At 39.6% G+C, this 15,463-nt stretch overlaps 1 protein-coding gene across 2 annotated transcripts in view; it reads left to right on the plus strand.

The window, feature by feature from the left end:
• The window catches only part of SEMA4D (semaphorin 4D), a 141,859-nt gene extending 136,823 nt beyond the window's left edge, over positions 1 to 5,036 (plus strand). The window contains exons 18-19 of one of the 2 annotated variants that reach the window (XM_063454940.1): positions 45 to 139; positions 4,811 to 5,036. In XM_063454940.1, coding sequence (XP_063311010.1) covers positions 45 to 139; positions 4,811 to 4,840 — 125 coding nt within the window. In that variant the 3' untranslated portion in view covers positions 4,841 to 5,036. The remainder of the gene's footprint in view (positions 1 to 44; positions 140 to 4,810) is intronic. The other variant, XM_063454941.1, reaches the window with a different exon arrangement.
• Positions 5,037 to 15,463: the final 10,427 nt, after the last annotated feature.

The following is a 15,463-nucleotide window of genomic DNA, read 5'->3' on the forward strand; positions in this document are numbered from 1 at the left end:
AACCTGCATGGTATGTTTCGTTAATCTTTCTATCTGATTTGTAGATGCAGTAAATCAAGGCTGGTCAAATGAGCTGACTAGATGGAAGAGTGCTGTTAGTGAACACAACACCATGATGAACGGATGGAAGAAAACTTGGGTATTATAAATCTTAATATATTTTATCTTGGTAATTGTAAATGTACCTTTTTCTGAGGGCCCATCCTTTAAACTACTGTGTAGGTTAAAGTGTTACTCCAAGCACCAACACGATTTTAGTGATTTGAAGTTGTTGTATAATCTCTGTATGTGCAGTATTTCATTATGAAACATTGCACATACAGAGTTTAACACCTCTGCTGCTGGAAATGTAACTGCACTTCTGGCCACATCATTGGGACATCATTAGCTAATGTAAACTCTGTGCAGGTGACGTTCTGAGCCAATGAATTGTGACAGAATCCGACTTCTGCAGCTCTGCTCTGCATTTGATGCACAGTATGCTGGGTCCAGTCAGGTAATAGCAGCACGACCCTCCTTCATGCCACCCAAGTCCTTCACTCAGCCGGACAGGGGAGGACTGACCACAGGGCAACATCGGTCATGGTCCGAGGGCCTGAGGCAGTCAAGGGCCTGGATAAACAGACATGCTCTGGCTGAGTGGGGAGATCTTAAAAAAGACTATTTCATTCCATTCACATATTCCTGCGATAGGTTGCAGGGCCCCCTACATACACGTGCACACCTTATAGGTGTGACCTGGCAGTGATCCTGCTCTCTCTGTGTCAGGGGAAGAGGTGGGGTCTGGGAAGTGACATCATTTCCTGCCGTATCTCCTCTTCTGCATAATTCTCCTGTACTAAGAAGATAAGAAGCTGTCTGGTAGCAGAGACAGCACACAACATCACTGGTACTGGTGCAGACAGGGATTGGGTGGTAAAAAAAGTAGAGATGTAAGATGATTGGGTTCCATGAGTTTCCTATTCCCTACTTCAGCCCATACACCCCCTGCACACACCGTGGCCCAAGTGGACCCACTACAGCCCTTATACATACCTGCACCTACTTCAGCACCCAGTCCCTCCCCGGCAGCTAAACTTTGTTTTTATTAAAACACGATTTTGGGTTTTTATTAATCACTTAAAAGTCAATCTGGTCGTGTTTCAGGTCCCTGCGGGTATTGGAGTCATGACTGTGTGGCTCTCACACAGCCATTCTGGGTGCTGAGCAGCAATCTCATATCTGTAGACAAAAATCCTTCCAGCAGGAGGGAGGCCCTTGATCTCTTATCAAGGGCCCCCTCCTGGTGCAAGGAATTTAACCCTGTGAGTTGTTAGTCCGCCCATGCAGCTGAACCTCTCTGACATCTGTCCCGCTCTGGCAAAGGAGAGTGACGTCAGCTGAAAAAGATCCGGCTTCAGGGTGAACTTAGCCTCGGTGCTTGTAAGTTTTTAGCTATATTCTTTATTTTTTTATGTTTTTTTAGAGGACCTCTGTAGGAAACGTTACTCGGACCAAAACAGTTTTTTTAATTTAAAATCACTAGTTTTTGGTTGGAACACCCTTTAAAAAAAATATATATATATATATATACAAGATCTATGTTGCTTAAGTGTGATATATATTTCTCCTAAATCTAGATCCTATAATGCATGGTTCCATGTCTGTGGAGAATTTGGTTATTATTGTGGTGTCAGGCAACACTAATCCTCACTGCAACCTAACACCAGGCATCACTAACACCTAACTAGCAGATTAATGTGTGGGTGGGGGCCCTAAAGTAAAATGATGGGGGGGGGCTATTGTCCTCCCCCCGGCCCCCACCCCTGAGTGGCGGGTGGGGGCCCTAAATACTAATAAGGGGGGGACTTAATGTCCTCCCCCCTGGCCCCCACCCCTGAGCGGCGGGTGGGGGCCCTAAATACTAATAAGGGGGGGCCTAATGTCCTCCCCCCCAGCCCCCACCCCTGAGCGGCGGGTGGGGGCCCTAAATACTAATAAGGGGGGGACCTAAAATCTTCTTTATTCAGCCCCAAAAAAGACCAAATAAAAAAACCATAATAACCAACGCAATTATAAAAAAAAAAAAAAAAAACGAGCGCCAAAAAAAATAATCCTTCTTCACCCATGGAGGACTCCGTGCAGACTCTCTGATTGGTGGATTAAGTAACCAATCAGAGAGTTATGAGTCAAATTACATAGCGTGGGAAAATTCCAAAGAACGTTCCCACGCTGTGTAAAATGACACAGAGCACTCTGATTGGTGGATTTCAAACCAACCAATCAGAGTGCTTTGACAGGTAAATGTAGAGACTTACCTGTCAGTCTCTTCATTTACCTGTCAGAGCACTCTGATTGGATGGCTTAAACCCACCAATCAGAGTGCTCTGAGCCTAATTGCAGGGCGGGGCAAAGCTTTATAAGCCTTTCCCCGCCCTGGAGAGCTCAGTCTGCGCTGAGCCGTCCATGGGTGAAGAAGGATTTTTTTTTTTTTTTTTATAATTGCGTCGGTTATTATGTTTTTTTATTTGGCCTTTTTGGGGGCTGAAAAAATAAGATTTTAGAAGAAAGAAAACATTGAATGGTAAGTTTTATTTTTTTTACAGGTACTTAGTTAAAGGTCCCCCCTCATTATTTTTAGGGTGAGGGGGTAGGGAGGGGGATCATTTTTATTGGGGGGGAGAGGTGACTAGGGGTTTGGGGACCCCTAGTCACCTGGGGGGGCATTGTTTTTAGGGCCCCCACCCGCCGCTCAGGGGTGGGGGCCAAGGGGTAGGACATTAGGTTCCCCCCCTTATTCTGATTTATGGCCCCCACCCACCGCTCAGGGGTGGGGGCCTGGGGGAGGACAAATGGTCCCCCCTATTGTTTTACATTAGGGCCCCCACCCACCGCTCAGGGGTGGGGGCCAGGGGGGAGGACAATAGGTCCCCCCATTATTTTACATTAGGGCCCCCACCCGCCGCTCAGGGGTGGGGGCCAGGGGGACCTTAGGCTGCTCACTGTTTAATAGACCCTACTCGCGGTATAGCGAGTACGGGCATAATTTACTAATACTAAGTAATCTTTACTTAGTATTAGTAAATTTGGCTGAACGACCGATTTAGGTCTTTCAGCCTTTTAGTAGATGGCTCCCTAATACCATGGGAATTAGGGAGTTATCTACTTATTCATTCCTGTCATTACATTGACTGGCCAAGTAACTTACATTTTATATGAATGTATGTTACTTGATTGTTGTAAGTGTTGCAAATGCTTACAGCTGAATCCGGGCTATGTTTGTTTACTTTTTATTTAACCTCCCTGGCGGTATTCCCGAGCGTGACTCGGGGTTAATTTTCGCTGCCAGAAGCGGTAACCCCGAGTCACGCTCGGGGTAGATAAGATTTACTTACCTCCGCCGCGATCCGCTTCGGGAGGACTGCCTCACAGCCCAGGCAGCCCTCCCACGGCAAATCAGGCCCCCGGGGGCCATGTGATCGCTCTCAAAGAGCGATCACATGGCCCTCTATAGCTGGCTGTGGATCTGCCAGCAGGGGGACTGTTTGAAATATCAGACAGTCCCCCTGCTGGTGGGAAGTATAAAAAAAATAAAAAAAGACAAGTGTAAAAATAAATTAAATATATTTTTATATATATATATATATATATAATATGTATATATATTATATATATATAATAGATGTACATATATATATTATATATAAATACGTATAATTAAAATAATAAATAAATAAAATAATAAAATAAATAAATAAAATATTGAAACAAAATTTAATATAAATTATATATGCATATGTAATTTCATTATAACTGTATTTTGTTATTAATATATATATATCGGTAACAAAATACACTTAGAATGACATTCTATATATATCTATATATATATAAAATACAAATAAGCGCAAATATATATATATAGATAAATACATATAATTACATAAAAGATTACATTAGTATACACGTAGAATTTAAATACCTATAAATGCATATATATTAAAATTCTACATGTATATTTAAATAATCTTTTAACGTAATTATGTGATTTGATTAATTAAAATTTGATTGACATGCCTGACATGGGGGCGGAACTGGGCGGGTAATTCAAATGCAAAAAAATTGTACCGCTTTTGGTACAAAATTCCTGACATAATCATACCGCCAGGGAGGTTAAAATTGTTTACAATGTAACATTCTTCTTCTTTCACTGGGTATTAGTACTTAGGCAATACTGTGCTTCAGAACTTCGGCACTTTGACACTTCGGAACTTCGGGACCTCGGCAATTCGGCACTTCAGACATTCGGAAGTACCTGAATGTCCGAAATTCATCCGAATTCATATTCGGACCGAAACGAATTGCACATGTCTAATATCCATGTCAGAGGTACATATGGCATGCTGAGAAGCTAAGTGCAGTTTACATGATGTGTTGTCTTACTATAACGATAACACTCAAAGATTATTAAGGATTGCAACCAAATGGTTTGCCGTGCTAACTAATGTGCATTAAAGTCATTTTTAAACTACCCAAAGATATGTTTCCATATCTGAAAACCACTCTCCATCAATATTAGTCATTTTAGAGAATTAGCCCCTTTTGCCATACATCTTAGTAGAAGCATTGCTTTGCCTGTGCGTTTCTATATTCCTCAATTCCCCTTCCTCTTTCCGTGAACACAACAACATTACTGTATAATGGAGTGTTGAATTGTGGGTTTAATAGTAATAGAGAAGTGACATTGCTGATTTGAGATCTGGGCACTACATGTCACGTGCAGACCTTTCCACTAGTCCCCAATAACGTGCTAACTATTTTATTCTTCTAGGAAAGCTGTAAGAAGAAAGATGCAATATAGAAACTGAAGAAAAGCTGTGGAGTTTGAATCATTCATAAGCAATTGTCTTCCATGAAGAATACACTACTGAGGAGAAAGCATATATCTTAGATGGGCTATTTTCTACCAATGAAGGAATAATCTGAGTTAATTATTTTAATACCATAGTCTTAATCACCTCGAAGATTTTGATTCACTCAAGCTAAACAGACCTCCTGAGATGCTTTCTGTGCTGTCACAGAATTGCTAATTAACAGAAAATTCACTATACAAAGTGTTAACCACATACCCAATATCCACTGAAAAGCATTTTCCAATGAACCAGTACGAGGCCGGAGTAGTAGAAATATGGGTTCATGTCTTTATTGCAATAGAGGAGAAGCCATCAAAACTAGTTCTGAGACCATACACATTAAGATATTGACTATATACATGATATCAGTGAAAGCAAATACAAAAAACAGGAATTGTATCTTGGTAGGCTTAGCATACATGCTATTTGTCTAATCCCCTAACAGGTAAGTAGGCTATTCTAATTAAAAGGGGGTTACTCATCACACCTGCTAGCCTTCAAAACCTTAGTTACAAAGCAATAAAGTTTTGTTACAAATAATTATACTGCTGACCACCTTTGCCTATTAACCCATCTATTACCAGACAGCGAGCTTACTTATACAAGTTTGATTATACTGGTTTGCATTCACATATATATATATTTAATACATTGTTAAACACAGATCTGCGCACCCCAGTCAAACCATAAGACTTGCTTTTCCCACAGAAATCTACTAGGTTTGCATCTCTTCCTGAGTTGTGTTTCAAAGCTGCTGTATACAGTATAAACTCCAAGGATTCCATGTTTAAAATGGAATAATGAGGCAAAAAGGTGATTATTTGTTGAACTCGTTAGCATTTGCCTATCCAGAATCCTTTGCGGTAGTAACGTCATTGCAAATTTGACATTTCTGTGGGAAAAGCAAGTCTTATAGTTTGACTGGGGTGTGCTGATATGTGTTTAATAATATATCCCAGAGTGAGGAAGATAGACAGATCTATAAGATTAGACAGAAAGAGGCTAAGCAAGTTATAAGAGCTTTCAAGTCACACACAGAAGAGAAAATAGCCCAGTCAGTTAAAAAAGTGGACAACACATTTTTTAGATACATAAATCAGAAAAGGAAAGTAAAACAAGAATTTGTTAGATTAAAAACAAAAGAAGGTAGGTATGTAGAAGATGATAAAGGTCTAGCTGACTGCCTCAGTGAATATTTTTGTTCAGTATTTACAGATGAAAATTAAGGAAATGGACCTCAGTTAGGAAAAAGGACAAATTAGCCATTTGTTACATGTGAGTTTACAGAGGAAGAGGTTCTATTTCAACTTTCAAAAGTAAAGACAAATAAGTCAATGGGGCCTGATGGAATACACCCAAATTTATTAAAAGAGCATAGTGGTGTACTAGCAAAACCATTAACGGATTTATTTAACCAATCATTGTTAATGGGAGTAGTCCCAGAAGATTGGAAATTAGCGAATGTTGTGCCCATTCACAAGAAAGTAGTAGGGAGGAGTCGGGCAATTACAGGCCAGTAAGCCTTACTTCTGTAGTGGGGAAAGTAATGGAAACCATGTTAAAGAATAGGATAGTTGAACATTTAAAATCACAGGAATTTTAAGATCTGAGACAACATGGGTTTACTTTAGGGAGATCATGCCAAACTAATCTAATTTATTTTGTTGATTGGGTAACTAAAATAATAGATCAGAGTGGTGCAGTAGACCTTGCTTACCTAGATTTCAGTAAGGCTTTTAAAACTGGCGCACATTGAAGGCTTATCAATAAAGTGCAATCTTTAAGTTTGGATTCCAATATTGTTAAATGGGTTAGGTAGTGGCTGAGTGACAGGCAACAGAGGGTTGTAGTCCATGGAGTATATTCGAAGCAAGGTCTTGTTACCAGCGGGGTACCTCAGGGATCTGTACTTGAACCCATTCTCTTTAATATTTTTATTCGTGATATTGCAGAAGGTCTTCATGGTAAGGTATGTCTTTTTACTGATGATACTAAAATATGGAACAGGGTTGATGTTCCAGGAGGGATAAGCCAAATTACAAATGATTTAGGTAAACTAGAAAAATGGTCAAGGCTGTGGCAACTGATATTTAATGTGGATAAGTGCAAGATAATGCACCTTGGATGTAAAAACCCAAGGGCAGAGTATAGAATATTTGATACCCTACTAACCTCAACATCTGAGGAAAGGGATTTAGGTGTAATTATTTTAGGTGACTTAAAGATAGGCAGACAATGTAATAGAGCAGCAGGAAATGCTAGCAGAATGCTTGGTTGTATTGGGAGAGGTATTAGCAGTAGAATGAGGGAAGTGCTCATTCCATTGTACAGAACACTGGTGAGACCTCACTTGGAGTATTGTAGGCAGTACTGGAGACCGTATCTCCAGAAGGATATTGATACTTTGGAGAAAGTTCAGAGAAGGGCTAGTAAACTGGTTCATAGATTACAGCACTGGCGTACATACCAGGGGGCCCGGCCGCCCCTGCGACCCTGTATGTACCCACTGGGCCAGCCTCTTCTCCCCGAGGCTGGCCCTGCTGTCACCCGGCGGGCAGTCAGGCTGGCCGGTGCGCGAGGGAGCACTCTCCCCTGAGTGCTTCCTCTTCAGCTCCCTCGCGCACCGCACTGATACCAGAGCCGGAAGATGACGTCATCTTCCGGCGCCGGTATCAGTACGCGGCGCGAGAGGGAGCTGAAGAGGAAGCACTCAGGGGAGAGTGCTCCCTCGCGCACCGGCCAGCCTGACTGCCCGCCGGGTGACCGGCCCCCCAGGAGCCCAGCAGCACCACTGGACCCCAGGGAATCCCCTCAGCACTCCAAAAGGTAGGGAGGCTGGGGGGATTAAATAATAAAAAAAAAACATGTGTAAGAGTGTGTGAGTGTGTGAGTGTGTGAGTGTGAGTGTGAGTGTGTGTGTGTGAGTGTGTGTGAGTGTTAGTGTGTGTGAGTGAGTGTTATAGTGTGTGTAAGTGTAAGTGTGTGTGTAAGTGTAAGTGTGTGTGTTAGTGTGAGTGTGTGTGTTAGTGTGAGTGTTGGTGTTTGTGTTAGAGTGTGTGTGTCTGCTAGTGAGTGTCAGTGAGTGTGTTACTGTGTGTGTCTGTTACTGAGTGTGTTTGTGTGTGTGTGTGTTAGTGAGTCTGTTTGATGTCTGTTAGTGAGTGTGTGTTTGTCAGTGAGAGTGTATGTTTTGTAAGTGAGTGTGTATGTATGTCTGCCGCTGAGTGTGTCTCTGTCAGTAAATGTGTGTGTCTGTTGGCTAGTGTGTATGCATTTGTTCGTGAGAGTGTGTGTGTCTTCAGCACTTACCTTTCTCCAGCGCCGGACTCCCATGGCGCTGGGGATCCCTCCGCCTCTCAGCTCCGAATGCGCATGCACGGCAAGAGCCGCGCACGCATTCAAACCGCCCATAGGAAAGCATTACTTAATGCTTTCCTATGGACGTTCAGTGTCTTAAAATGGCGGAAGCGCCTCTAGCGGCTGTCAGTGAGACAGCCACTAGAGGCTGGATTAACCCTCAGTGAAACATAACAGTTTCTCTGAAACTGCTATGCTTTCAGCTGCAGGGTTAAAACTAGAGGGACCTGACACCCAGACCACTTCATTGAGCTGATGTGATCTGGGTGTCTGTAGTGGACCTTTAAGTATGTGTGCATCTGCCAGGTGCCCGCCGCAATGTGTTGCTGCCCCGGCCCGCGCAGCGTAAGCGCGAGGGGGGGGGGCCCACGGATCAATTTTCGCACCGGGGCCCCATGGGTCATGTGTACGCCACTGGATTACAGGATAAAACTTACAAGGAAAGGTTAAAGGATCTTAACATGTATAGTTTGAGGAAAGACAAGACAGGGGGGATATGATAGAAACATTTAAATACATAAAGGGAATCAACACAGTAAAGGAGGAGACTATATTTAAAAGAAGTAAAAATTCCACAACAAGCGGACATAGTCTTAAAGTAGAGGGGCAAAGGTTTAACAATAATATCAGGAAGTATTACTTTACTGAGAGAGTAGTGGATGCATAGAATAGCCTTCCAGCTGAAGTGGTAGAGGTTAACACAGTGAAGGAGTTTATGCATGTTTGGGATAGACATAAGGCTATCCTAACTATAAGATAAGGCTAGAGACTAATGAAAGTATTTAGAAAATTGGGCAGACTAGATTGGCCGAATGGTTCTTATCTGCCGTCACATTCTATTTTTCAATGTATTGACTATCCACTAACTTCAGATGGAAGGGGTTTTCAATCCCTTTTCCCCCCACCATGATTTTCTTGGTTTGTGCTGTATACATGTATAGTTATTTATCATTAAGGCTCTTAAAATGATATTCACCACAAAAGATTATCAAACCATATACATATGTAGCAAAATAATCACAGAAATTGAGAATATGAAACATTCTGCATCTTTACAACTTAACCCAAAGGGACAAATATTTAACTCCCCATGTAGAACAGCCACATTTACGTTCTGCATTTGATACACCAAAAATGCATGCAATTTTAGGAAAGTACCAGCCATGTGTGTGACCTTCACATGGTGCTTCAGTTGAACAAATAATAATAATTTAAAAAAAAACTCAGGTTGTCTTTCCATGTGACTAATTTGAATGTATTTAATATATTTTTTTGTATTCTATATTGATTGAAAATGTTATCTTAAAATGTATTGTTTTGAAAAATTTGAAAATTGTATTTCCTGACAGAATGGACAATATGTATTAATGAAAAATGCAATATGATTAGCATAGTGCACTTGCATTTGCCTTATTCTCTATTATAATGAGAATATTACTACGACTGCTTCTGACATTTTGTTTTCAAATGAATTGAACTAAAAAAAAAAATATTCAGTACCAGACTTCCCACTAGGCAGAGTAGGCATCAATCTACAAATGCATGTTTGATAAGGGTGCCACAAGTGCCTATTCTGCCGGTTAAAGGATGCTGTCCATGGCTGTCCACAGTGCATTGTGGTCTTTCCAGAGTGTGTTCTCTGGGTAAGTCCCAGAGATCTGTGATCTCTGCAGTTCTGTGTATTCCATCAGACATAACCCAGTGATCTCTACATGACGGTGTCCCTAAGAGCGATCTCATACAGAAAGAGGACTGGAGCCAGAATGATCACCTCACATAAAGCTTGTCAGGTACATACACACTCAATGCTAGCCACATGTTGACGTTTACTGTCACTGCTACCCACATACATTGCGCCACGCACCTATACACACTGATACAAATAAACACTAATACACTCGTTACGACCCTCGCACAGCTACCTACTGCTTCACATACATATACATACACACCGCTATGCATACAGTTGCACACATACTCCTAAGTGTGTTTATGCAGCATTTTTTTAAAATTATGTTTGAACTATGTTTTGAAGTTTTTATGTCAAGGGTTTTTTTTGTTTTGTTTTGTTTTTTTGTTGATTTGCCTTAATAGGAAGGGGATACTTGAGAAAATGTAGTGCTTATCGGTAATTGTGATGTAATTCAGGCCCTGAATATATACCCCTTTTAAAAAAAATGAAAACAAATACAATGTACATGCCTAAATAATAGCTTTTGTATAGTTTGACATTTAAAGCACAATGACTACGTATTTTCTCAGTCTAAATTAAAGCTGTGAATTATTGCAGATTACTACAATTCCTACAGTAACTTTGGTTGACTGTTTTTGTTTGTTATTGTGGACCAACCACTGCTGTTTAAATGGTCATTTACAATTAAACATACATTTTGTTTGAAGAAACATTACTGAAAAAGCATTGGCTATGTTTTTATTTAGTTCTGTATGTTGTGTGTCTTTACCCATAAAATGCTGTAATGTAAATCATTTTCTCTACAATGTTACCTAGAATAAGATAGTTATTGCACACTGCAAGTCTACACTGCCCAAATAAGGATTGATCAACAAAGTATAATTCTCGAATTCTTTTATGGGCCATTTCAAAGTCCCAACCTTATTTCATAAATGTCTGCGCAACAGAGCTTTCGGGAAGTTGTAGTTGAGTTATCAGCATTTGACTTATGAAAGCAGTTTCTGGAACTACAATCCACAGAAAACATTGCTGTGCATTTTGAATACATGAATTGCTGTTATTAAAGACACAATACAAGTTGGGAGAGACAGAAAAGGAACTGTATGGGCATGCAGTAACCAGCAAAAAGCATTTTAACAGTCCCATCATTATTGTTGTTGTCTCTATTGATATAGTGCAAACATATTCTGCAGCACTTTACAATATTATAAAGGTGAAAATCTAGTTACATTTACATTTCTATAATTTGACTATAGAAATGTAACAATACAAAATGTTACAGGAACAATAGGTTGTTGATGACCCTGCTCAAAAGAGCTTACAGTCTAGAAGATCATATCACTGTTGGGAAGCATGTTTTAGAATGGAACATGCTTCATATCAATGTTGGCAAGCATGTTTTAGAATGGAACATGCTTCATATCAATGTTGGCAAGCATGTTTTAGAATGGAACATGCTTCATATCAATGTTGGCAAGCATGTTTTAGAATGGAACATGCTTCATATCAATGTTGGCAAGCATGTTTTAGAATGGAATATGGGACAGTGAAAGCTGATCACTTTGTCAATAAGACTTTCCAAGATTCTATGCGTTTAGTGCCTGTTTAGCATTTTTGTTACATGTTCATTCCACTTTAATGTAACACTTTCTCTTTAAGTGCACCCAGACATACAGTATGTATTATGCACTAAATGATATATAACGTACATGTATACATAACACCACAAAAAATAAAGTATAAAAAGTTTGAAATAATTCATATAAACATTTTCCTTTTTGCTTAAAATAATTTATACAGAACTAAAACAACTAAAAAAGCAATCTGGAGGCATTTGGACTGCAAAATACAGACATTATTTTCAAGATTCGCCAATATGAGAAAATATCCTGGTCTCTCTCATCATTGGGATGCCTGTTTTCTTACTTTGCTGATCACCAAGTGTATATCTAATCACAAACACAGAATGATGCTAAATATTTATCTACTGTAAAACCTTTTCAGATATTAGCATGAAAGAACAGTATATTTTTGAAGCCAAAAGCTAAAATGCATTTGTTGGTGTCAATGGTGTTCCCAGGGCCAGATTAACGTAGGGGCTAATGGAGCTGAAGCTCCAGGTCCATGCCCACGGAAGAGGACCACTGATTAAAAAAAATAAATGAAAAAAAAGTTGTTTGTTTTACTACTTTTCACATGCTCTTGCTTTGTGCAGTGGGAATTAAATATAGGAACTTAGGAAGGATGTAGAGGAACAAAGCGTGTGTGGACTGGCTGACTATAAATTAGTTAAGGTAAAGCTGTGCAAATTCTCTTGCTGCTTTAGTCTTTTTAACACAGTGGCATGTTATTAAGATATATTCTAGAATTCTGGCTGATAGACTTAAGAAAATCATACCAGATATCGTGCATATAGACCAGAGTGGGTTTGTGGAGGGCAGGGGTATGCCTGACAATATTAGGAAAATATTGAACCTTTTATATTATTCAAGTCAAAGTTAGGCCCCCTTTGCTTTGGTCACCCTTGACGCTGAGAAGGCCTTCGACCGTGTTAGCTGGAAATATATTGAAGAGGTTTTGAAGGCCTTTGGTATTGATGACATTTTTAAGGAATGTACAATGGCATTATATAAAGATCCCCAAGCCAGGGTCTCTGGTTTTATGTTCCAATCAAAGTGGTTTCCAATTAGAAATGGAACGCGACAAGGTTGCCCCTTGGCACCCTTTCTATATATTCTGTCCATAGAACCTTTGGCAGCCGCTATTAGACAGAGTGAAGACATCACTGGATTAAAGGTGAATACTTTGGAAAATAAAATAACACTTTATGCAGATGATGTCCTCCTGTCTCTTACGGACCATTCCAGATCTATTCCAGCAGTTTTTGGCCTAATTAAGGAATACGGCAAATTCTAAGGATATAAAGAAAACACAAATACTGATAAAGGGCCTAACTGGACCCAGAGAAAAAAATGCTTAAAGAGTAATTTAAGTGTGACTGGGATGTTAGGAGTATAAAATATTTAGGGGTAATCTTGTCTTTAGAATATAGGGAAATTGGAGTACTTAATTACTCAGATATGGCTACCCAGTTCAGGAGAATTCTCAAGAACTGGAGGGGTGCTGAACTGTAATAGATGGGAAGGATTGAGGCAGTTAACTACTATTTACTTCCCAAATTGACATTTCTGTTCAGGAATCTTCCGCTGATGGTGGACTCCCAGACGATACGCGGCCTTCAGAGACAGATTTCACACTATATCTTTTCCGGATGTTCAAAACCTATATATTACTAATATGACAGTACATCTAATTATGTGTGATAATGTTACAGCTTTAAGACCAACTTGGATAGATTTTGAAAAAGCTGATCTTGGTAATCTTGAACCTCTATCTCTCATATGGTGTGACACTGAGTTTGTAAAACAATATAAAAACTAATAATCCGATGAATAATACAATGATCTATATAGTAAAATATCTAAAGAAAAAATATGGTACCAAACATATATCAAAGAATGCCCCATTAGCATGCTTAAAACTCTATGTAAAAGATATAAATCTCCAAGAATGGGGAAAGTGCAGAATTTAAAAATTTGAGGATTTATTAGAGGGGAACCAAATCTTAAAATTTCCAATGTTACAGTTAAAATACAATCTCCCTTCTAAAGAAATATTTAACTATTTAAGAATAAAATCTTTTATATTAAGTAAAGAATTCTCGGAAAATACCCAAATTGATCAATTTATAGCATTCCATTATAAGAAAAAAATTGCCTCTAGATTTAACCAATTTATAATAAACCAAAAACAAATAGATAAAGCATTAGCAATGATCAAATGGGAGCAAGAATTTAAAATTTCCTTCTCGCTTGACGAGTGGTTATCTGGTTTACATTTAGTAAAAAGGTACATACATGGGGTAAACATACGGGAAGTATATTTCAAACTTGTGTATAGATGGTATTTGGTCCCTACCCGATTACATAAATTTCAACCTACACTTCTACCAGACTGCTGGAGATGCGGCAGAGTATTGGGTTCATTCCCTCACATATGGTGGGAGTGTGAGGAACTGAACCCTATGAAGACAATTCTTTCCGGTCTAGTAAATTCTATTCTTAAGGTACAAATTGATATCACGGCCCAAATGTTTCTGTTTAACTTAGATATGTCAAGAGTTAAAATAAAAACCAAAATTATTTTGATTCATATCTTTATGGCAAGTAAAATAGTAATGGCCAGGAATTGGAGAAATATTGGTCCTTTAACCCCTTAAGGACACATGACATGTGTGACATGTCATGATTCCCTTTTATTCCAGAAGTTTGGTCCTTAAGGGATTAAACTGGCATGATATATCGACACAAATTGATTTCCAACATAGGATGGAAGCAGGTATAGCACTGGACAGTGTATCTAAAGAGAACTATGATGAAATTTGGGCTCCTTGGGTTAGATTTTCAAGAACTAAAACTTCATTCACCCACTGATCCTCCAATACCATCTCTCTATTGTTAGGAATTCTAATAGTTTCCATATTCTTTTTTTTTTTTTATTATTTTTTATTTTCTTTTGTGTACGTTCTGTTTGGGTATGAAAGGCAGACTGTCTTTGTGTTTTGTATATTTTTATTGTATTGTATAATATGATATATGAATGAAACTTAAGTGAAAAATAAACAGATATATAAAAAAACAAACAAAACAAAACACAGTGGCATGTCGTCCCCATAATTCTACACTCACTAGATCTATATTTTTTATGTCTTAGACGTCACTGGCCCTCCTCCTTTTACCCCGCCCATCAACATCCCGCTGTACAAGACACAGAAGCTTGGGGGGTATGGATTTGGTTGAGAGATGAAAGAGAGAGATTAGCATAGGGTATGTGTAATCTTAAAAATGCATCCTGTGAGTTTCCCTCTGGCACCACCTGTGCCAGATACATAACACTTAAAGGACCACTTTTAGTGCCAGGAAAACAAAAAGGTTTTCATGGCTCTATAGGGTCTTTAGGTACCCCCCACCCTCAGGGTCCCACTCCTGCCGGGCTGAAGGGGGAGGAAGGGGTTAAACGCTTACCTTTCTCCAGCGCTGGGCTCCAAGAGCGCGCACGCATTCAATCGGTCCATAGGAAAGTATTTCTCAATGCTTTCCTATGGACGTCAGCGTCTTCAATGAGACCGCCACTAGAGGCTGGATTAACCCTATTGTAAACATAGCGGTTTCTCTGAAACTGCTATGTTTACAGTAGAAAGGGTTAATCCTAGATGGACCTGGCACCCAGACCACTTCATTGAGCTGAAGTGGTCTGGGTGCCTATAGTGGTTCTTTAAGAAGGACGGCTGCTTTAGTGTTATCTGTCAATATGATTCTGTAATCAGGCCCATCATAATCATCTGCATCTGGCCCAGTGGGATCTTAATCTGACCCTGGGTGTCCCTTAAAGGCTAAAATAGCTGAGCTGCATAGAAGATGAGATAAACAATTTTTGTTTTGGCCTAAATGTTACTATTCCT

The sequence above is a fragment of the Pelobates fuscus genome, chromosome 5, assembly GCF_036172605.1.
Source record: "Pelobates fuscus isolate aPelFus1 chromosome 5, aPelFus1.pri, whole genome shotgun sequence".
Lineage (NCBI taxonomy): Eukaryota > Metazoa > Chordata > Amphibia > Anura > Pelobatidae > Pelobates > Pelobates fuscus.